At 39.2% G+C, this 21977-nt stretch overlaps 1 protein-coding gene and 1 long non-coding RNA gene across 11 annotated transcripts in view; one reads left to right on the top strand and one right to left on the bottom strand.

Annotated features, from left to right (window-relative positions):
• The window catches only part of PCDH11X (protocadherin 11 X-linked), a 1093295-nt gene that overhangs the window by 904310 nt on the left and 167008 nt on the right, over positions 1 to 21977 (top strand). The window contains exon 8 of one of the 9 annotated variants that reach the window (XM_039487739.1): positions 5380 to 5529. The exons of the other annotated variants lie outside the window; for them this stretch is intronic. Coding sequence (XP_039343673.1) covers positions 5380 to 5432 — 53 coding nt within the window. The 3' untranslated portion in view covers positions 5433 to 5529. Of the gene's footprint in view, positions 1 to 5379; positions 5530 to 21977 lie in introns of those variants that run through there. 9 annotated transcript variants of the gene reach the window in all.
• LOC120371685 lies at positions 474 to 8404 on the bottom strand. Of its 2 annotated transcripts, XR_005584522.1 has the most exons (3): positions 8036 to 8404; positions 3980 to 4261; positions 474 to 703 (listed from the first exon to the last, which is right to left on the bottom strand). It is a non-coding gene; the product is annotated as an uncharacterized LOC120371685 (long non-coding RNA). The 2 variants fall into 2 exon arrangements; XR_005584523.1 differs by lacking the exon at positions 3980 to 4261.

Here is a 21977-nt window from a genome sequence, read left to right as displayed (position 1 = left end):
GTGGGTGCTCAACACCACTGAAAACCTATTTAGCTTTATTAAGGTATCCAACTGAGATGCCTGACCTTAGGCAGTGAGGTTTGAAAGGTTTTACGTAGCTCATTTAGACTCAGTAAGTAATTAGGTTTCAATATACCTTTATTGATTCTGTTCTAATATATTTTTGTTATGCCTGGAAAAAAATAAATAAACATCTACCTTGGGTTTATGCAAATACTATTGCAATATCAGATCATATCAGACAATAAAATCTCGCCATCATTTTCCTGTATAGTTTGCTACCTATCAGGAGTGATGAAGCTGGGTCCAATCCTGTAATGTGCACTATCAACCATTAGTGCTAGTGTGATTGAGGGAGTCTCAACACTTTGCAGCACTGGGCCCATCTTAAATGTTTTCGTTTCCCATTCACAGTATCTGCACTTACAAGTTTAGCACCTGCCTGCCATCCAAGAAGGCTAATATCCACAGAGCTGAGGCACTTTTGTATTGGACATTGTTCCACATCTTGAAAGAACAGCAGATTGTGGTATCATGTTGGTTCTTTTGCTGACTGAAGTCGCAATGTCATGCATAAAGTTGCATGAAGATGTTTGTCTTGAAAGGATTCAATGATAAAGCATAATTTTCTTGGTAATGGTGGTGCTCCCCCATAGTATCTGAAGTCTTTGTGAAAATCAATGAGCTCATCTTCACAACATTCCTGTGAAATAGGCAACTATTATTGGTTTCCACTTTCCAGTTCGGAAACTGAGGCACAAATAGATTAAGTTATTTGACCTTAATCACACAGGAATTATGTGGCAGAGTTCTGAACTGAGCCAGGAAATCCTTAGTTACAGTCCAGTGCTTTAACCACAAGAGCATCTGTGTTCTTATTAAGTGATGCTGACTGTACTATCAACTGTTAAGCTATTGTAGCTCTACAATTAAAGAAACTTAATATTTTCTATATACATCTGATAATGGAGAGTTTCACTTTAATTAGCATTGGGTTTCACATTTTTACCTTTTGTGAACAAAGACCTCTTACAATCTCTTTTGCCCACTGTTCCACTGTTGTCTTGAAAAAATTATCATTATCATTCTGGCTGTACACTGAAATTTGATCCATGCAATATAACTACAGAAATTATCAGTGTTTAACAACACAGTTCGGTTTACTTTCTTATTAAGATTGTAAGAAACCTGAATTTTTGTTTCACTCCAGGCTTTGCACACTAAGCTCTGCTTTAATTGGGTTGTTTTCAATTTAGCACTCCATATGGTTTTAAAATGTGTGGTGTCACTTGATGTGTTTTTGTTACTTGACTGGAGATGGATTGGACAATTTAGCAAGCTAGGTCTTTTGGGAATTTTACATTTTCTTTCTTTATAGGAGAGGAGTTAAAGCTTAAATTTAAAAAAACAGGGTAATTTTAGGGTAGAGATTTAAAATAAGGCCCATAAGTAAAAATAAACACCACTATTTAAGAGTTTCATCTGTTTATATACTTTTTGATTTATGTTTCATATTAAATAATACAGCTGGATGGCCAAAGTATCCACAAATGGTATACATAACAATATTCTGTTCATGGAGATTAAGTCAAAATTCTAACAGTGACAAAGCTGTCACTTTTGTACTATACTCTTTGCTAAACTGTAGATTAAACTGTGAATGTAGATAATACCTGACAGGCAAGTAAAAACATGAAAGCATAATTGCTAAATAGAAATAACTAGCACTGCAGTGACAGTGCTGTTACTCGTGTGCTATTACTGCTGAGTTACCTAAGATTTATAATTAGTGCTGCAAGCTCTTGGGGAAAACCCACCTGGTGAGCAAGAGATCTCACTTTATTTTATTTTATTTTATTTTATTTGTGTGTGTGTGTGTGTTACCAGGCTCTGATTTAATTATTTGTCAATGGGGATATTAAGTGAAATCAGGAAAAGCTCAATACATTTGTACGTTGAAAGAGAAATAATGGGAAAGGGAAATGTTAAAAGGCTCTGAGTGTGCTAACTATGCTCCCTTTCTGAGCCAGAGCCTGATCTATAGCACCTTTTTAAAATGGTATTTTTTTCCCTTTAGGAGTCTTTGAGAGACAACTCCACCTGCTGATATCTGTAAAACTACTTGTTCAAAATGCACTGCCACCACCAGTGAGCAATCCACTCTTTCTAGCCACCACTTCACTTAAAATTATCCCTATGAAGATTCAAGTGCAACTCTAGCTAAAGGCTACAGCTGGGAAAGTATTTAGGCACCAGTTACTTTAGGCCCCTTTAAAAATCTCAGCCTATCTCCTTTTTCTTATCCCTTGATGATCACTGTAACTGGACATGTAATAGTTGCATGGATATTTCCAGTGATGAGCTCCCCAAATCCTAATAACCGGTTCCCTAATGGGTCCTCGGCGGCACTTCGGCGGTGGGAAGGTGTCTTCACTTGCTCCGGACTTTCAGCAGCATTTCGGCGGCGGGTCCTTCACCCGGAGTGAGTGAAGGACCTGCTGCCAAAGTGCCGCTGAAGATCCGGTGAGTACAAACCTCACGTGCCTGTCTCCCCTTGCCCCCCATCCAACCCCAACCCAAGTCCTGCCCCTGACTGTCCCCCTCAGAACCCGCAACCCATCAACCCTTCCTGCTCCTTGTCCCCTGACCAGCCCCTCCTGAGATTCCCCCACCCTAACTGACCCCTAGGACCCCACCCTCTACTCAACTCACCCCGTCAGGACCCCACCCCCTACCCAGCAGATGGGGGAGGGGCCAGGGGAGCCTCCCCAGCTGGGAGCTCAGGTAGGCTGGACAGGATCGTTCTGCGTGCTGGATGTGGCCCGCGGACTGGAGTTTGCCGACCTGCCAGCCCCTTTAACAACCAGTTCTACACCGGCTTCTAAATTTAACAACCGGTTCTTGCGAACTGGAGCCAGCTCACCACTGGATGTTTCTTAGAACAAGAGCCAAGGCTTTGTGAATGTGGGATTGCCAGCTACACACTACCTGTACTGTAACTATGTATACATTTCCAATAAGTTATAGAAAAGCCTACAAAGGTAGAGCTGGTTGGAAATTTTTTAGGAAATTTTTTTTCATAAGAAATTGCCACTTGATCAAAACCGAAACTTTCTTCAGGAAAGGAGTCTTAGATTAAGGATGGAATTAAGAGAAACACACTGACCCAAAATAACCAATAGCCTGATATTTAGGACACTCACCTGGAATGTGGAAGACCAAGGTTCAAATCACTACTCTGCCTGTTTTGGCAATTAAGAAACTGACCTGGGATGTGGGAGAGTCAGGTACTTGAACCTGGCTCACCCTTATTTCAGATGAGTGCCCTAGCCGCCAAGCTGTAGAGTCAGTCTCTTTCTCTCTGCCCCAATGAATAATTGTCTATGCAAAGTGGAATAGCTGAAACAGGGAGAGTGAGAGAAAGTCACCTCAAAATACACAATTACTTGGGATGTGGGAGACCAATGTTCAAGTCACTGCTCTGAATCCATAGATGTGACCAAGAAATGTTTAGCACAGTTGAGGGTGGGTAGTGAAAACCTTACTTTAACCCTGGGGCTTCTCTGGGATGGTTCCTCTGAAGGCTAGTATAACTTGTGTTGGTAGCCAATATCCCCACGGTGTTGTTATGGCAGCTGGGGATTAGCATGGTGCATGCATGCACTGGCTACACCTTTTGTGCTAGATGCAGGGAATGGGTGGTGTAGGTGCTCCTGTGGTGGCATTGTGCTACCAAAAGATCCCCATAAACTCTAGTGATTCTGCTGTAGCCAGCTAAGCTGGCATTTGGGCCACTTTACACCAGCAGAGTGCTATAACATTGCCTTAATCCAATTTAATTCCTTTTTAATTTCCCTATTGTTTGAATGGGTGAGAGGTAATTATTTTTAAATAATATAATCATCATTATTTCTCTAAATAAGAAAGGAAGGGGAAATCTGTTGTTCATGAAACCAAAGTCTGGTTGCACTGTTCTTACCTTGACTTATCAGTAGAACCTGGAATCAGGCACTGCATGACTAAAGGAGAACTTTTAAAGACCTCAGTGGTTTGTCATCCATGCCATTATAAAATGTATTTCAAGTTGGTGTATGTTTTAAAGATGAATGTAGTTATGATACTACATAATCTATCTTTTGTGTTGAATTTTCTTTTCAGAGAAGTGAATTATAGTTAGAATTACAATGGATGAAAACATAAATTATTGGGTTGATCAACTATCAGAGTTGATCAAGTGTTGATCCTTACAATCATGTAAACCCTAAAAAGAAAAAAAAATTGTAAGAAATTATCAAAACCAAAACAATGCCAATTTCCAAGCACTGTCCCACTGCCAGTGTGATACCAATGCATTAATAACTTCTCCAGCACACTCACTTTCAATAGAAGAATATCAGTTTAAATGCACACATCAAAAACTGAAAACCATAGGATAATATACAACCTGATCTCTGATTTTCTAGTGATCCCTTCATGATTTAATTAAAATTATCTTAAAATTGAAAATTCTCCATATATCCACATACGATATGAGTGACAGAGCAAAAATACAAAGTTGAACTTTTGAAATACATATTCAAAACTTATTAAAAATACAAGAATCCTATTATATATTTACATATTTTAATAAAATTACATCAGCTATAAAATTCACACTACTAAACAAACCCATGATAACGTTACTCAGATATCCTCATATACAGTATTTCATATGGATAAGTGTAATGGCCCAGATTCTGTCATCCTTGGTCATACGAAGTAGTAACATACTCCTCAAGTAGACATGATCATTTCATGTTTCCTTTATATGCCCCAGTGCAGGTATGTAGGACAAGTCTAGTTCTTTGAAATGACAGGGAAGAAAAGTTGGATAAATCTAACAAAGGAGATCCCCCATGTATTAGTGATTGTTGTAAGACTGAGAATGCTTCAAATGAAATCCATGAAAATGGCTTCATTTTATGCTTAATAATACTTTGGATAAGCTTGGGATCAAACACATCAACGAAGGCTGGGGAATCTTCTGATGAGACCAGTTGTGAGCACTTCACAAAGATGATGTTGCATACTCATAATTTACCTTTCACTGATCATGTATTCAAGGAGTATATCTGGTGTGTCAAGCTCACATAAACACATTCTGTACTGCATTTTGAAATCATTCTGTTGCAACAATGTGAGATCAGATCAACCTCCAACCCCAGTTGTATCTAAGCAATATGGCCAAAAGGTTGAATCCTGTAAGGAGGACTTAGAAGTATGAGGGATTTACAACCCAACCCATGATTGTATGGACAATTCCCCAGGACTAGACAGAGTGGTAGAGTTCAGGCAATGTACGTGTACAAGCATGTGATCGACATGGCACTCTGTTTGCAGGAATGAAGATATGGTCTTGCCCTGCTGATTGTTTTTGTGACTCAGATGTGTAAAATCAGACACCAAGGACTCGTTCAAGACTGATTCTCAAGTGAAATAATCTGTTACATTAAAAATGACATTATATATTTGCTGCAGACACAAAGATCCCTTTTAATGTTTATGGCTAGGAATGTCTGCTGTCTAATGCTTCAGCTGTTTTATACACAGTGAAATCAATAACGATCTTGGACAGTTTAATAGGTTTAAATGTGTTCAAATATTGTATTCACATATAGGCTTGTCATTTCTGCAGGAAGATGGTGACGTATCTTTTCAGTGTCTGAACTATTTACATTTACTGCAGCCTAACTTCTCCTATAGAACAAAAATAAAGGTATACAAGGAAAAATAATCAAATTGTCTTTGTCTTGTTACTGCCCCATGCACTAGAAGGGGGGAAAAAAGTCTTTGCTTGGTGGGTTAAATCCTGAAGTCTTTAATCATCTTTACTAGCTTTACTCAGTTCCAGAAGTGGGCTTTATTTTATGATAGCTCTAAGTAATTATGTACACTGTGGCTATAGGTGGGATTATGTGCCAAGGGTGTTTGGAATTTTGACTGCATGTAGGTGACCTTCTGTTTGTTGCTTCTTGCTTGTATATTGGGATAGTCCTGATATCAGCCTGGAGGATGCAGAGGTCAGTCCAGGATAGAAGGTGTTTCTTATGTTCCCTGCATCCAGGCCCATTCTGAAAATTGAGTCTGAGGTATGACAGTCCCAAAGATTATGTGTGAGAAAATCAAACCTGGAAATTGTGGGTTTATGCACTAGAGGTGTTGTCAATATGGATGTTGAAGCTCACAGGGCTGGGACTGCAGGACTGTAAAATTGCAGTGTAGATGTCCAGGCTTGGGCTGGAGCCTGAGCCCCAGGATTCTCCCCACAACGAGGTCCCAGACCCCAGGCTTCAGTCCAAACCCAGACATCTACCCTGCAATTTTATAGCCCTGCAGCCCGAGTCCTGCAAGCCCGAGTCAGCTGATATGGGCCAGCAGTGGGGTTTATATTTCAGTGTAGATATCTTACTGCACTATATTGGTGTCTACAAAGGAAGTTAGTGTGCAGCAAGATGGTGTGCTGTAGATTTACACCCAGGCTTGCCACACAGAACTCATCATGTAGAACCCTTAGTCCCCTCCTTTAGGACACCTTTTGTTGTTGAAGGTCAGACTATAGATTAGCAGGATGCACATGTTGGTTTTATCTCTGGATCAGAAGAGTAAATGGATGCACTTAAAAGATAGTGTTTCTTTTGCATTTGAGTCTGTAATGGAATAAGATAGGAAAGAAAGTGGAGTAGCTATCTTCTGTGGCTCTAGGTCTACAGAGTTATGAGGAACATGTGAGATGACTAACAGTGAGCCTGCAACATCATCAAGCCAGATTTCTGTGATGCAAATCAGATTAAAGACATCTTTTGTGATGTGGGTGATAAAAACCTTCCTGGCCATTGATTTTACATTGAAGAACAGGATCTTGAGGTCTTGGTATTACTCTTAGACTTTGCCTGTTCTGTGCTTGCCTGAAATTGCTGCTATGTAATTGCATTGGTATAAATCCTCTGTTTTCACACACTATAGCCTCTAGGGCAAAATAGAGAATGGAAATTTGTTTCTAGAGGGTGAAGTTCATCCCTGTGGAGAGGGTATTCATGAGTCCTGCGCACCATTTAAATCCCACTTAATTCCTGACTTCTTATTGAGAAATGATGTTTCCTCACGTGCTTTTGTTGGCGATAACCTTGCTTAGTTTCATGTAATCTGGGTGAGGGAGTTATTTAGATGACTGTGACTCTCAGAAAATTACTGTCAATTATAATCTGAACAAAGCGACAGTGGCAGTTGATTGTACATTTAGAAGACTCTAGGAAAGTTGAGGGTCTATATTAAAAATAAAGCCTATATCTTGAGAAATATTTGTGCATTAATGACTGCATTTTATCTATATTATTGAATACTTCTGCTATTGTCTGATGCGACCATTGAAGAAAACATCCGTTGCTTGCTCAAAGCAGAAAGGAAGTGTAATTGGAGATGCCCTGGGAAATGTAAACTGACTAGGATGGTGACAATGAGAGAGTAAAGATTTAACCAGGTTTGGTAAAAAGCACATAGTATAAAATCTGAGAAAGGAATTGACAGAGCTTGACGAGCTGTTTAACGCTTTGTTTCTCTGAAAGAACTGAGCGTCAATAACCATTTTCCCCCTTGAATACTACACATATCGTATTTTTTATGGTAATGTTAGGATTTCATTTTTTGACATGGTTTAATGCTTCATTTCTGCTTCACTGGGAAACTGCTTAACATGTGCACAAGAGCAGCAAAATTGTTAATAAAAAAAAGGAAGTAGCTCATGCTGTAATGCTTAAACAAGCACTATTGATAGAACAAACTGCAAACCTGCCTTGTAAAACACTACTTTATAACCAAAGGAGCTTGCTGTTTTTATGTAAATTTTCACAGAAGACTAGTCCATGAAAAACTTTCCATATCCAGTGATTTTGATGAGGATACACTATGGGCATGTTGAGAAATAGATGGGCTGAGATGCCAGTGGAAATACTTATCGTACTGCTTGGTAGTCTGTGTATGAAAGCTTTTGGGAAAATACCTGTTAATAGCTTCAGCATTGATTCAAACAGGTCCAGATTCTTGTCAGCCTTCTCTTTCTGAATTAGCTTGTATATATCTCACACTGCTTTTCCAGCAATGTTCAGCTAACATGAAACATTGTTTCAGAAACTGTCTCTCCTTAAGCTCTTGTACTGATTTAGGCCTTTTCTCACCCCCTTCTTTTAAAGCTTCTTTCGTTTAACAGGGGCCCAGTATGCCATGTCTTCCTTGCATTTAAGCATTAACAGTGACTTTCATTTAAACATATCTACTGGCTTGATGACAGTGACTCACAGTTGTCTTCTGATGCCCCAGGTGCCTCTGTAAAGAGCTTTCACTGGGCAAACACGCCGGGACATCTTCACAATTCTTGACATCCTCAGGTTCTATACACAGAATACCGTGAGATATGTAATAATGCTGGCAAAGGCAGAGTCAGACCAATGAGTGTTCTGAACCTGAAACTGCAAATTAGAATATGCAATGATTATAATAACTGCTTAAAATCTGCTTTAAGAGCAAAGTTTCTAAAAGCTTCTTTCTAAAAGTTATTTCTTTAAGATTTCAGTTTATTATAATAAAAGAGGATACTTTCAAATTTTGATGCTAGCTCTGTTGACAGATTATCACCAAATCCTTATAAAATATGTAGGGATATCAATTTTACTGTGGGTGGTGGGTTTTTTTTGTTAATTTATAATTTCAGTTAACTTATTATTTTCCTTACGTTGCTTGTGCGATGCTCAAGTACAGTGATATTTGCAGAGAAATCTTAGTGTTTCTTCTGAGGGGAAGTAATCTCATTCAGCAAAAATTCATCCCTCTGAAATTCTGTTTATTCTACAGCTGGCTAGAAAATTTCAAAATTTCAGCTGAAATGGACAGGGAAAAGTCAAGCCAAAATTGTTGAGAAATTTCCCCCAAAACTTTTGCCCAGCTCTATGTTATTCCTTTAATCATAGAGACCTCAGGAGGTCATCTAGTCCAACCCCCTGCTCAAAGCAGGACCAGCCCCAACTAAATAAACCAGGGTTCTGTCAAGCTGGGCCTTAAAAACCTCTAAGGATGGAGATTCTACCACCTCCTGAGGTAACCCATTCCAGTGCTTCACCACCCTCCTAGTGAAATAGTTTTTCCTATTATCCAACCTAGACCTCCCCCTTTGCAATTTGAGACCATTGCTCCTTGTTCTGTCATCTGCCACCACTGAGAACAACCTAGGTCCATCCTCTCAGGAACCCCCCTTCAGGAGTTGAAGGCTGCTATCAAATCCCCGCTCACTCTTCTTTTCTGCAGACTAAATAAGCCCAGTTCCCTCCCCCTCTCCCAATCACCCTCTCCTCATAAGTCATGTGCCACAGTCCCCTAATCACTTTTGTTGCCCTCCACTGGAATCTCTCATCCTTTCTGTAGTGGGGGGCCTAAAACTGGACTCAATACTCCAATGTGACCTCACCAGTGCCAAATAGAGGGGTATAATCACTTCCCTCGATCTGCTGGCAATTCTCCTATTAAAGCAGCCCAATATGCCGTTAGCCTTCTTGGCAACAAGGCACACTGCTGACTCATATCCAGCTTCTCATCCACTGTAATCTCCAGGTCCTTTTCTGCAGAACTGCCACTTAGCCAGTCAGGCCGCAGCCTGTAGCAGGTCATAGGATTCTTCCATCCTTAAGTGCAGGACTCTGCACTTGTCCTTGTTGAACCTCATCAGATTTCTTTTGGCCCAATCCTCCAATTTGTCTAGGTCACTCTGGACCCTATTCTTACCCTCAGCGTACCTACATCTCCCCACAGCTTTGTGTCGTCCATGAACTTGCTGATCCATCTCATCATCCAGATCATTAATGAAGGTGTTGAATGTAATCCAATAGCTGAAGAGTCAACCATTTAACCCACTTCCCGAAAACAATGCTCAGAGACTTTTTTTGGTGTGGGGGAGAGATGTACATTGCAATGTACCAAACCTTTGTGCTTATTTCCAGCCTCGAAATTACCAGTCTGCATGCTAGCTTCTGAATGTTATGTGTACATTTTGGAATTGTTTGGCAGGACCAACTGACAAGCTAACACACATGCCTGTCCCCACTGTAACTAAATTGTGTTAAGCTAAGCTGCTTTCAAAAAGAATCACTTTCTAGTTATTTGTCCCCCTCGCCCACATTTTTAAAATATGGTTCTTTAGCACAGTTTTAAAGTTGTATAATATGTACTCTTTGATGTGTTAGCCACTTTTCAGCATAGACACTATGCTTTCATTAAAAATTGCATATGGACAAGAGTCTGGTTTTCTATTCACTAAACTGGAGACCATGTGAAAATGGCGCATATGTATTCCTGTTATTAACAAATGCACATGAGTAAGAGAGATCAAAGGGTAAATGAAGAGGGTTGGTCTATTGTAAAAGTCAGAAAATGAAAATGATTTAATACTGAAGAACTCGGTGATATTTAATTATAAGGGTAGAGTACCCTCAAAATCAATAGGCATGAAACAAATTTACAATAAAATTTAAAGTAATAATAAAACCTATTAGAAGTTAAATTGTTATGATTTAATAGAGTATTTTACCCAAATGGCTTCCTATCTTTTCAATGTGGCATCAAAAAGTATGGAGGGATGGATAGATGAGTCATAACATCCATTATTACAAATGGTCACCAATATCACAGGATCATTAGGCAGCATAATGGGAAATAATTCTAGACCCAGAAAAGACCTATACTATTCAATATCCTCACATAATCAGATAGTGTCTGCATAGCAATACCTACTTGTACCCTACTGTGAACATAATATCATTTATGTTATATATCATTCCTCATAAGAAGTATCACAAAATGCTTTTTAGAAAGGAGTGAGAGAGATATAAGGCTTTGAAGAGATGAGAAGTGTGGCTCTTCTGTATTCAGAAAAGGATAAGTAGCATGTAAAGATATAGTGAAAGAAGGAGAAAGCCAGAACTAGAAAGAATGAATGTTAGAATGAATAGCAACTGATTAAAGTGTGCAAAAGTGTGTCCATATTCTTCTGAAGTTTCCCTTTTTGGGAATATGAGTGAGAAACATTCAGTACAAGACTGGTGACACAACTATCCTGAACTATCATAACTGTCTCATTTGTTTTTTTCTGATGTACTGGCATCTCACCCAGTACCCCAGTCATTATGCTTTGAATTCAGCAAAAAGTTATCGTTACTTATGTATTTCTACATGACCTTGAGTGTCTATATCTAGAGTTCCATGGAGACTAGGGTTATATCACACTCACAATATACACAGAATTCTATGCTAGTGTAACCCATACACTGTCTGAGTGTGGTGGTCTGTCCCATCTAGTGGCACTGAGACCCCTTAAACAGAGAGATAATATGAGTCTTGTTCTACAGTCAGGTGGCTTTTAGCTCATGCAGTAGAGGCTCATGAACTAAGCTCCAGAGATCCCATGTTCGAGCCTGCCTGCCGACGACTATATAGTCTTTTGTATATATACCCTCCAAACTGTGAAACTAAATGCTTCTCTTTTTAGGATTAATGGCAGTTGGATATTTAGTTGATTTAAGCTATAAAAGTAGGTGGATGGCAAGATAAGTAGATAGCAGTTTGACTTTTAACAGTTCTTCTTGAAGTAACATAAAGCATAACACCGTTAATTGTGCATGTTAAGGCCCTGATCCAGTGAAGCAATTAAGCACATACTTCAATTTAAGTATGTGAGTAGTCCCATGGTCTTCAGCGCTAAACATATGCTTAAGTCCTTTAATGAATCAGGAGCTAAAACATGGTACTAATTTGTTGACCCATGGCTGAATTGAATGACAGTATCCCATAGCCAGTCTGCATGGAGGGAAACTAGTTTTTGATTATGAATATCTGAATTCTCATTACTGCCAGTGATACCTCCCATCGTTCCCATGCTGGCTGTTTAGAGTTATTCTCAGCAGTACTGATCTGCTTCTACTTAAGATGTCTCATTTGTGGAGTTTCTTCTGGACAACAGACATGTGCAAGATCTCTTTTGTTTGCTTTTGTTTAAATACCTAAGTGGCCAATTTGTGTTAAATGCCTTTAGCTGGTTGCACACCCAACTTAGAACAATTTAACAATTTGTGCCATGAGCTCTATATTCTTGACTCCTGTGTACTTGATTGTGCCTCTTAGTGCTATTTCTCTTTCATGAAGAAGGGATAATTTGGTTGATTGTAGAAAATTGCTGTGTCACTTAGGCTGCTATCACTCATGCTAGTCTGTTGTCACGAATCTGTAATTTAGTCTCAGTGGGGTGGAGAGCATATAACAGGGCACAACACCAGCCAAAAAGATTGGGATGCTGGGGGTGTGGAAGTGTATGTAGTCAATAGACCCCCTATAAAGCCTGGTTGGAGAGGACAGGATCTCAGCTAGAGTGATGGTCAGCACTAAAATTACACTCTTATTGGTAAGCAGGGGGAGAGGGGTGGGATGTCATTGCTAATCTACGAGACACATTGGCAACATGTCTGCTGACTGGTTACAAGTTATGTCATCTTGTTTTTATTTGAGCCTTAGAAAAAACAGCATTATCCAGTTTCACTTCTAGAATGAAGAACTGTATTTCCCTTTTCATTAGTAACTTCCATCCTATTTCATTTCAGCTTCTTTTTCATTTCTGGAGTTGGATTATATATATAGATTGCACAAATGCATGTGAGGATGTGGGAGATGTACATATAACTTCGTGTTGCCATCTCATAATTTTTATCATGAATTCATGCTATTTGGTGTTTTACTGAAAGCCTCAGGTCCTGATTACTTGAAAATCACAGTTTCTTCCTCTTTTTTTTTTTAAGGAAAAGTAAGTTTCAAGTCCTTATGGCTGCAAAGAAAAGCTTAAAAACATGACTCAAGTGTATCCCGAAGTGTCCTGAACTGGACGACAAATAAAAATAATTCAAAAGTTGTTTTTGTCTTTAACTCTGATAATTTTTCAGCCACTCATGATATTGAAGGCTTAACTTGTAATATTTGAATGTTTGGAATTGGCAGTACTGTGAGTAGATATCAGCATTTTGTGACAGAAAATTTCCAGCCTGCTCTAGTACCTGTTGTGGACCTGCGAGATGGTGGGTCTTAGACCACCCATAGCTAAAGTCCACAGGTAATTACAGGAAACAACAAATGAAAAAAATAGGAATGGGAGTGAAGGAAGGTTAGAGGGTAAAAATCGGGTAACCAGACAGTACTTCAGACAGGACCTCAAAAGCCTCAGACAGTATCCCAGACAGCCTCAAAGCTGTCAAAGGCCTCCGACCTCAGTAAGCGGTTCTTGAGGAGTCACCTGACACACTCACCATGGTCAACCAGCTACAGTAGTGAATGGGGCAGGGCATAGCAAGGAGAGAAATTATTGTTTCATGATAAAGGCAGTTGACTGCTGTCCTGGGGAACTGGATCTATCCTTTTTTGTGTGACAGAGTTCCTACATAATGCTAGTCAAGTCTCTTAACCCAAACTTTTTACATGCGATTACTAGCTGTGTGTTCCTTGTTTTCTGGGAGCCTGACATGAGATCCTGTGAGTACTGAATACTCACAGCTGCAGCTGAAGTAAAGGGGATCTGTGCTTTGAACACACAAAGTGCTGTGGTGATTGGTTTGAATAGTGTGCAATAAGTAAGGTGTATAGCCACACATTGAACGATGAAGAGAAAACAAAATACTGAAGAGCTGCCCTTTGAGTGAGTGTTGTCAATTCTGTGCACTGAGCGGGTCAGAGGTTCTGGGGAGAAATATTGTGTGTCCTTGCAATTAATGACTGTATCATAATGTGTCTGTACAAGGAGGCTGAACTAACGTTGCACAGGCAGTCTTACTTCGGGCATTTCCTCTCTTTTGAGACCTTGACTTTGCCGCCTTAACAATGTTATTTTAACATACTGTGTGGGTATGCATGTGCATGTGGGTATTACACACAATACTAATGATTAGAGATTGTAAGTCACTGAAATACATGGGTGAACAAATGCCCTTTAAACAGGACTTTTGAAATGTTGTTGTTGTTAGTAAAAATCCAGGGTCTTTCCTGGTCTTTTCAGGAATTTAAATTCATCTTGCTACATTCCGTACAGTTTATATGGTGACCGCAGTCCTCTCTTTGGCTGGCTTCTTAGAAACTATTTTAGAGCACTGGCATCTGCATAATGAAACAAAGGTTGTGAACTGTCTTAGAAATGAAGACGTGAAGGGGACTGACTCTAGGCACACCTGTATAGATAATAACATTGTGTGGGAAGTAATGATAAAAGCTATTTATCTCTCATTTTGTCTTAGCAATCACCTTGGATTGTGGCTATTTTCTATACATTACAATAAATAATACTGCATTTAAATAAGACTACAAAATGGATTGAGAATGCACAAAAGAGTAAGTTGTGTATGACCCAGCCAATGAATAGTGCAGACAGTACATGTGCTGAATAAACGTTGAAATAGTTAACGCCCTCTGAAAACTGTGTAATGCAGCGCTTATGAATAAGTCGTGGGAATGAATAATGGCATATAAATGGTTGTTTCTACCACTGCAGTTCAGATTTGTAACCCCCTGAAAAGACTGACAAATTGCATATAGGATTTTAAAAAGCCTTGATGGAATTATCCTGCATATTTTTTTTAATACTCCTTTAGGTAATCATCACATAACTCATTTTTAAATGCATAAAAATCTCTGCTATTTAAAAAAACAGTTTCAATCTGAGAAGCATGAAAGAAAGTCTTACAGGAAACATTTCTGCTTTGCTCCCTTACTTTCTTTTTCTGACTTTGAAATGAGCACATTTAAAGTGCCTCCCAAGTAGACCTCCTAGCATCAAAAAGTTTGAGAGCTGGATTTTCCAGTCTTCACAAGCAACACAAAGTGGCCTTAAACCAGTTCTCTAGTACGTCCGATCCTCCCCTGTGCAAGGTCCTAGCGTATCCCTAACTTGCACCACAGCTAGGCAGTCCTGGATCCAGGAACCACAATGGGCTTCCTACTAGAGTTGCCAACTTTTTAATCACACAAAACTGAACACCCCACCCCACTTCCCTGAGACCCTGCCCTTGCCCTGCCCCTTCCCCAAGACCCCATCCCCACCCCCCACTCACCTCATTACCCCTCCCTCGGGGATCGCTCTCCCCACCCTTACTCATTTTGACTGGACTGGGGCAGGGGGCTGGGGTGAAGGAGGGGGTGAGGGCTCTAACTGGGGGTGTGGGCTCTGGGGTGGGGCCATAAATGAGGGGTTCAGCATGCAGGAAGGAGCTCCAGGCTGGAGCAGGGAGTAGGGGTGCAGGAGTGGGTGAGGGCTCTGGAGTGGGACTGAGGATGAAGGTTTTGGGGTGCAGGAGAGGGCTTCAGGCTGGGGGTGGGGCCGAGGGATTCAGAGTGCAGGAGGGGGCTGCAGGTTGAGGCAGTGGGTTGGAGTGTGGGAGGGGGTACAGGCTCTGGGCTGAGGGTGCTGGCTCTGGGGTGGGGCTGGGGATGTGGCATTCAGTGTGCAGGAGCGGGCTCCAGGCTAGGGCAGGGGGTTGGTGTGCATGGATGGTAAGGGCTCTGGCTGGCGGTGTGGGCTCTGGAGTGGGGGTGAGGATGAGGGGTTTGGGGTGGAGGACGGGGCTCCTCCACCCATCTTTGAGTTTAAATGATCTCCCAGAGTTAGGTACCTGAACAAAGTTCTGAGGACCTGGTGTTCTTCCTTTAAGCTTTTCTTTTCCATCTCATGGACCATTCTCTCTTAAAGCTATCACATTTCTATCTCTATTCCCTTTTCGTGCACTCTTTCTCTAAGGCAACATTTATCTTCTGCTTCCATGATACATGTCGTCTCTTTCTTGTATTGATGTATATAGATATGTGCTAGCATTTGCTTCCCATGCTTACACTGAGTTACTCTGCAAGTAGTCTACTGAAACCAGTGTAAAGTACTGCTCAACATTAGTAAGGATGGCAGAATCTGCCTATATATCTGTTAACTGCCTTAGACAGTTAATGGAGTCCCTCTGAGATGAATTATATGGGTATAGATCATGTACATATTTTTTTTGTGTGGAGATCCTGATAATTAGTAGATCTATAGTTTGACCCGAAATGAATCTAGATTTTGGCTAAGCCAGCCCAAGTAAAAGAAATAATAATAAGAAAAGCCATATCTTCAAAATAATAGTTCTTACATTCTAATAATTTGCAGGATGTTCAGTGGAATAAAACTAAATATAATTTTGAACACTTGTGTTTTTCGAGTACTTTCCACTTTGTAAGAAATATATCTAAAACTGCTTTCTGAGAGGGGGGAAAGATCAAGATAGTAATTTCAAAAAGCTCAAATATCTCTCAAGGAGTTTGTTTGCTGCCTAGACAGATCCTTCAGAGAGATCCTAGTGTCTTGTGAAATTTGTAACAGCCTTCAGTAGAAGAAAAAAGGGTCTTACCACAAATGTGAAGCTTAATTAGTTGATTTTTACAATGGTTAAATTTTCTTAAAACATCATACAATCCACCAAAGCTTTCACATCATGTCAGATGGCATCAGAGAGAGAACACTTATTAAGCTTATTGTATCACCAATTCATTTTGTTATACTGAAAGATGTTTGCTGAGTTAGAAGCTTTTTCTAAAGTTTATTGTATCAATCATATAGCCAGCCTCTGGGTAAGGAATTGAAAGAGAATCTGTGTTTGCAATCTGTGAGTGAGCATCAGTTCAAAGATACTAACCTGCAACCTTTTTATTTAATGAGAAGAGAAAAGTCATACTTCTGTCTCAGGATTGCAAACAAATGATCAGAAAGTCTGAAGGGACATTATGGGTATTTTTTCTTTAACTTCTTTGGCTGTGCACAAAAAAGCAATAGTAATCTCTGAAAAACGAATACAGAGCAGAACAATAATGCAGTACAAAACTTCAGTACATACTGTGTTATTGTAACAAGTTGCAAACATAAAGAACAAAAGAACATCTAGTTCTACAGAGATCAAGGGGGAAAATGTTAAATCTCAATTCTCTTCAGTAATATGGCTTCTAAATTAGGACACTTTGGATAAAACTAGAATTGAAGCAAACCTCTGGATGGCCTAACTCTACTCTCCAATTCTTTAGAAGTTTTTCACCACTAGATGTAGTTGTTTGTCAGACTGGACTGTTGATTTTCTTGGGCATCCTCTTACTCATTGTCAAAGTGGATGTGCCCATCTTGGAGAATTTTTGCTCACCACAGCATTTTGAAATCAAAATGGCTCATCGTTTTGTGGCTTTATAATAATAATCCAGCATAGAACAATACCTGTACCAACTCTTTTCATCCATAGGCCACAAAATGTTTTACAAAGGATGCTGAATATCATTATCTTCATGATGGAAATGGAGAAACTGAGACACAGACGGGCAAAATCAGATGCCTGCAATCAGACAGCAACTTCAGTGACAGATCTAGGAATAGTACTAGACAGATTGTATCTTTGTTACTTGTATTGCTTCCATATTTCACACCACAACTTCCTTCTAAGTTCATTATTTGGTAAATTTTACCCCTTTCTGCTTTCTTCAGAGTGATTATTTCGTTTCATACAAAGAGATAGCAGGATACATTGGCCACTGTTCTGAGTGGGACTAGTAGCACAGTATTAGTGATAGAAAAATTAAATGGCAATGAAGCATTTACTGATAAAACTCCAAATTTTAACACAAACATTTTCAGAATTAATACATGAACGTATTTCAGCACTGCCTCAAAATATGCTTAGATGTGTCATGCTTATTCATGTCCAGACCTGATATGTGCACTCATATTTCCTGCACTGATCACTCTGTGTCTAGCACACCCTCTCTAAGATCACCTCATACACACACACTACAGTATGAAATACTGTTCCTGGAGGTCAGTAGCAGATTAAGTGCTCAAACCAAATTATCCCTTTTTTCCCACCAAGCAAGTACTTTGACTTCCATACATGCAACATATATGGAAGTCAAAACGGCAGAGTTTATTTCAAGGCTTTTCTGCACCAGATATTTGTCAGACCTTTTTTATTTTTGTCTGCTCCAGTAGAGGGCTTTATGCCTACAGTAAAATTACTGCCATATTTTGACACACCAGCTACTCTGTGTTTTTAAAAATCCAGGCTCAGTAAATAGAGATGTTGTCCAGAAATGATCCCTGAGTGACCCACTAAACAGCACAGTGCTTTTATTTTCAGTTGTTCAAAAGCAGAAATAGGGAGTTGTATTGATTAAGACTGTTAAATAGAACATACGTATACATGCGATTTTTAAAACATTTTTAAATTATTTGATTCATTTATTGTTTTCTGCTATTAGGTAATATTGCTGCAGTGTTGATTGCATTTCAGTTCTTTACCCACTCACAGATCCTGTTATTTTGGCATGCCTGTTCTTCTAAAAATAGGTTCTTGTAAAAGTCAGTGACTGATCGTCATAATAATGCTGAAGAGAGTCGATAATTTTCGGCTGGGTCAAACACAATGGTTGGGCCATCCTTTTTAAATATTTGGCTCCAAGGCTGAATACTTGAGGCAGAAACAAAGCCTGTGCTAAAAAGTAAGTCCATTGGGCTGTTGCCATAGCACCCCAAGGCCTGGATATGTAAACCCACAGAGAGAGAATACTCTGCTAAATAGTCCAGAGTCCAGTCCATCTGTCATAAATTTAGGCCCAAAAGGCCACAGGTGCAGATTGAACTTGGAAAATAAATATGACATTTAGACAAAAGCCAATTTAGAACATAGAGAGAAAAAAAAGTCATATTTTCTGGTCTGTTCACTTAAATGTGCCCAGAATGAACAGCCCTGCTGCCAGCACGTTCTCTTTTTCTCTCTATCTTTGATTCTCAATGTGAAATATTTCTCCTGTATTGGAATTATTGTAATTGAACTGAGACCATTCAAAGCTCCATGTTAAAAAATATATATACCAGTAGTTGTAAAACACGTTCCTTTATTCCATGCCTCTAACCATAACTGGTGTAATAGAAGTACATCTACTGTTTTACTAAATATTCATTTCAAATAACTAATGACATGTCAAATGACTTACTGTATTAGACAGATTAATAAATGGACAATAAATAAGTCTTATGCACAATTAGTTTTTTATCCAGTGATCCAGAGGACTCAGCTCATGGGCCCACACCTTTTAGATTTTGCTCATTTTATTCAGGCAAATCTTCTACTGACTTCACTGCGAGTCTTATCTGGTTTAGGTCTCCAAGATTGGCCCTTGTTTGTTTAGGTTCAACTTGCAAAGCATTGTCATGCTTTTCAGTAGCATATTTCTTGAATTAGTCTGCATCCATCTATCTTCTTATTGTGAACACAAAGACGTATTCACTGAAACGTTTTTCTCCAGATGACAAAGGTTTCATTAGTTCACTCTCTCATTTTGGATGGATCTTTATCCAAATTAATATCTTCATTAAATTTGATACAGTCGCAAATTTAATGAAGAAGTTAATTTTCCACTGGAGGTATGAGAACTGTTGGACAAGTGTGTTTCCTGTTTAATAGAATAAAATCTCTCAAGAGGGCCACTTTTGGCCTGAAGCCATTCCTTGCCAATAATATAGGCCAAATGCTAATGAGACTGGACTGAGGCATCTTTTTTTCTCTAGTTAAGTACCTGGTGTCCTGTACAAAATAGCCTAATCATATTCATGAGGTTTTCCATTATAATCTTCTTCTGTGAGCCATTCACTGAATGAACTTGTACATGGAGCCTGCCAGTGGTCAACAAGGCTACGTAATTGCTAACTTGATTTTAAGATGCTTTATGTTGCAGCATTTCATTCTTCTTGTCCATTTCGGATTCATTTTCTTTTACAGAAGCATGACAATCAGAGCAGATATTCCTTCCCTGTGAAACAGTTCTGCAAGCATTTTCCTTCTTTCCAGGATGTGACTCATTATAAAGACTAAATATGTATGTAACTCAGAGAATGTTTATAAATATCTCCATTTGTTCTAATACGTGTTAGCATAATTGTCTGATAATAATGCTCAGTTTTTGATTCTCTATAAAGGTTTAGTAAGTTAGCATAGCTAATATATTTACAATATACATTATTTTTGCTGTTTAGGTTAATCTGCTAGAACCATGGAATGTTCAAGAGCTTGTATCTGAAAACCAGGCTTCCTGCAGTCTTACTATTCCAGCTATTGTGCTATGTGGTATTGGTTTTGCTCTATCTAGCTAACAAGGGTTTTGTTCTAGTATCCTAGAGACAACCTCTCTTTAATTCAGAAGTTGAGATCAGGAATATTTGAAGTAACTGTTTCCAGAGCTGTAAGTCTACAGGGAGGGCCTTCTCAAAGGAGGACTCTAAATTCTGAGATATTTCCCCCCATTTGGTACAACAAAACTCAAATTTGTTGTCCGGCAGGCTATGCTGTGTTTACTCGGGATTTTTCTGAAGGGGTGAAATTGAGTATAAAGAATTCAGCTTTGTTTTTTGTTCATTTGCAGGATAGAGAGTTCTTAATTGACATATTTTGATGGTAGCCTCCACAGCATCATATCCGTCTCACTTCTCCAGACCCCCATGAAAGGGGGGAGGGGCTGCATTGATCTAAAGGATACTTACGCTAACATTGTCTGAATTCTTAGTTTAGCTTGCAACTTCCCAGCCCTTTGTGCATAGTCCAGTGTTGCCAGACTTTATTATGGTGAGCATTTGATGGTGGTCTTAAAACCTCAACTTCTGGATTTATTTGATTAGGGGAGAATGCTTTTGAGTGTTTTGGATTGTCCATACTGGTACATTCCTTCAAAAACTGGAAAAGCAAATGTTAAGTGGATATACTAGACACTTAGCATACTGGATTCTTCATTCTTCCTTCATCAAAATCTCCCCTCTTCCTGGAGTAATGTACAGAAAAAAGCAAACACAAGAGCTTTCCCCAGTGCAATGAACATTGAAGTCAGTGGGAGCCTTCCCATTCACTCAATGGGCCTTTAATTAATGGGCCTTTTCAAACTAGTCTGCTTTACCTGTACATGCCCAAGTACTTACTCCAGCGTCTGTGATGTAACATATCTTTGTTCAGATCACATTACTAATTGCATTGCAGCATTAATCTCCCCATAGTTTATAATGTGGCCGTTAGTTCCAGTCATCTATAATTATAATCAACTTTTTTTCAGTCTTATCTGACAAGGACAGTAGTTGACCAACATATTATGTAACACACTCACATGATACTCCTTATATGAGAAATACAGAAGTTTTGGAACTCAAGCAATATTACTGTTTAAATATCTGTTTAAATAATAGATATTTAATACTGTTTAAATAATAGATATTATAACAGTAGTTATAATGCAGGAGTTTTGTGGTTCCTTATGAGAAGCCCTTTATATACCTTCTAATTGTTATTTTTTGTTAACATAGTGGAAATATAATTTTAAAAGGATAGCAGTTTTCTCAAATCAGCAAACAGATTAAGAGAGAAGGGAACTGGGGAAGATCAGTCTGACACCTAACTACTTGTAGAGTCTCTAAAAGCTGATAAAGTATGATCCTCAGTCAGTGGAGCTGGTGGGTTGTAGAGGATGGTCACAGTTCCTAAAGAGGCTGGTAACTATCATTTTTAGAATTCAGGCCTGAGATGACTGTTCTAAGAAGAGTCTGAATTTGTCATACTTACAGTACAAAGTTAAATGCCAAGATAATAGAATTCTACAGGGGAGGAGAACCACGTAAAGCGTCAGTTTCCTTGGTATTTTGTATGTGACCCAATAGAACTCAGCCATCTTTGGTATTTCAGTCCCAGGTTTTTCCAGTTGGATGTCACATGGATCTTTGTGTGAATCTTCATCTTTTCATCCAAATTTATATGGAGCCTGATGATATGTCTGTTTATATCACAGGGTTCTGCAGAAAGAGATCTAGTCCCAGATATAGGGCATGTTGTACA

Source organism: Mauremys reevesii, linkage group 9, assembly GCF_016161935.1.
Source record: "Mauremys reevesii isolate NIE-2019 linkage group 9, ASM1616193v1, whole genome shotgun sequence".
Taxonomy (NCBI): Eukaryota; Metazoa; Chordata; order Testudines; family Geoemydidae; genus Mauremys; species Mauremys reevesii.
This window is presented reverse-complemented; position numbering and strand designations above follow the sequence as displayed.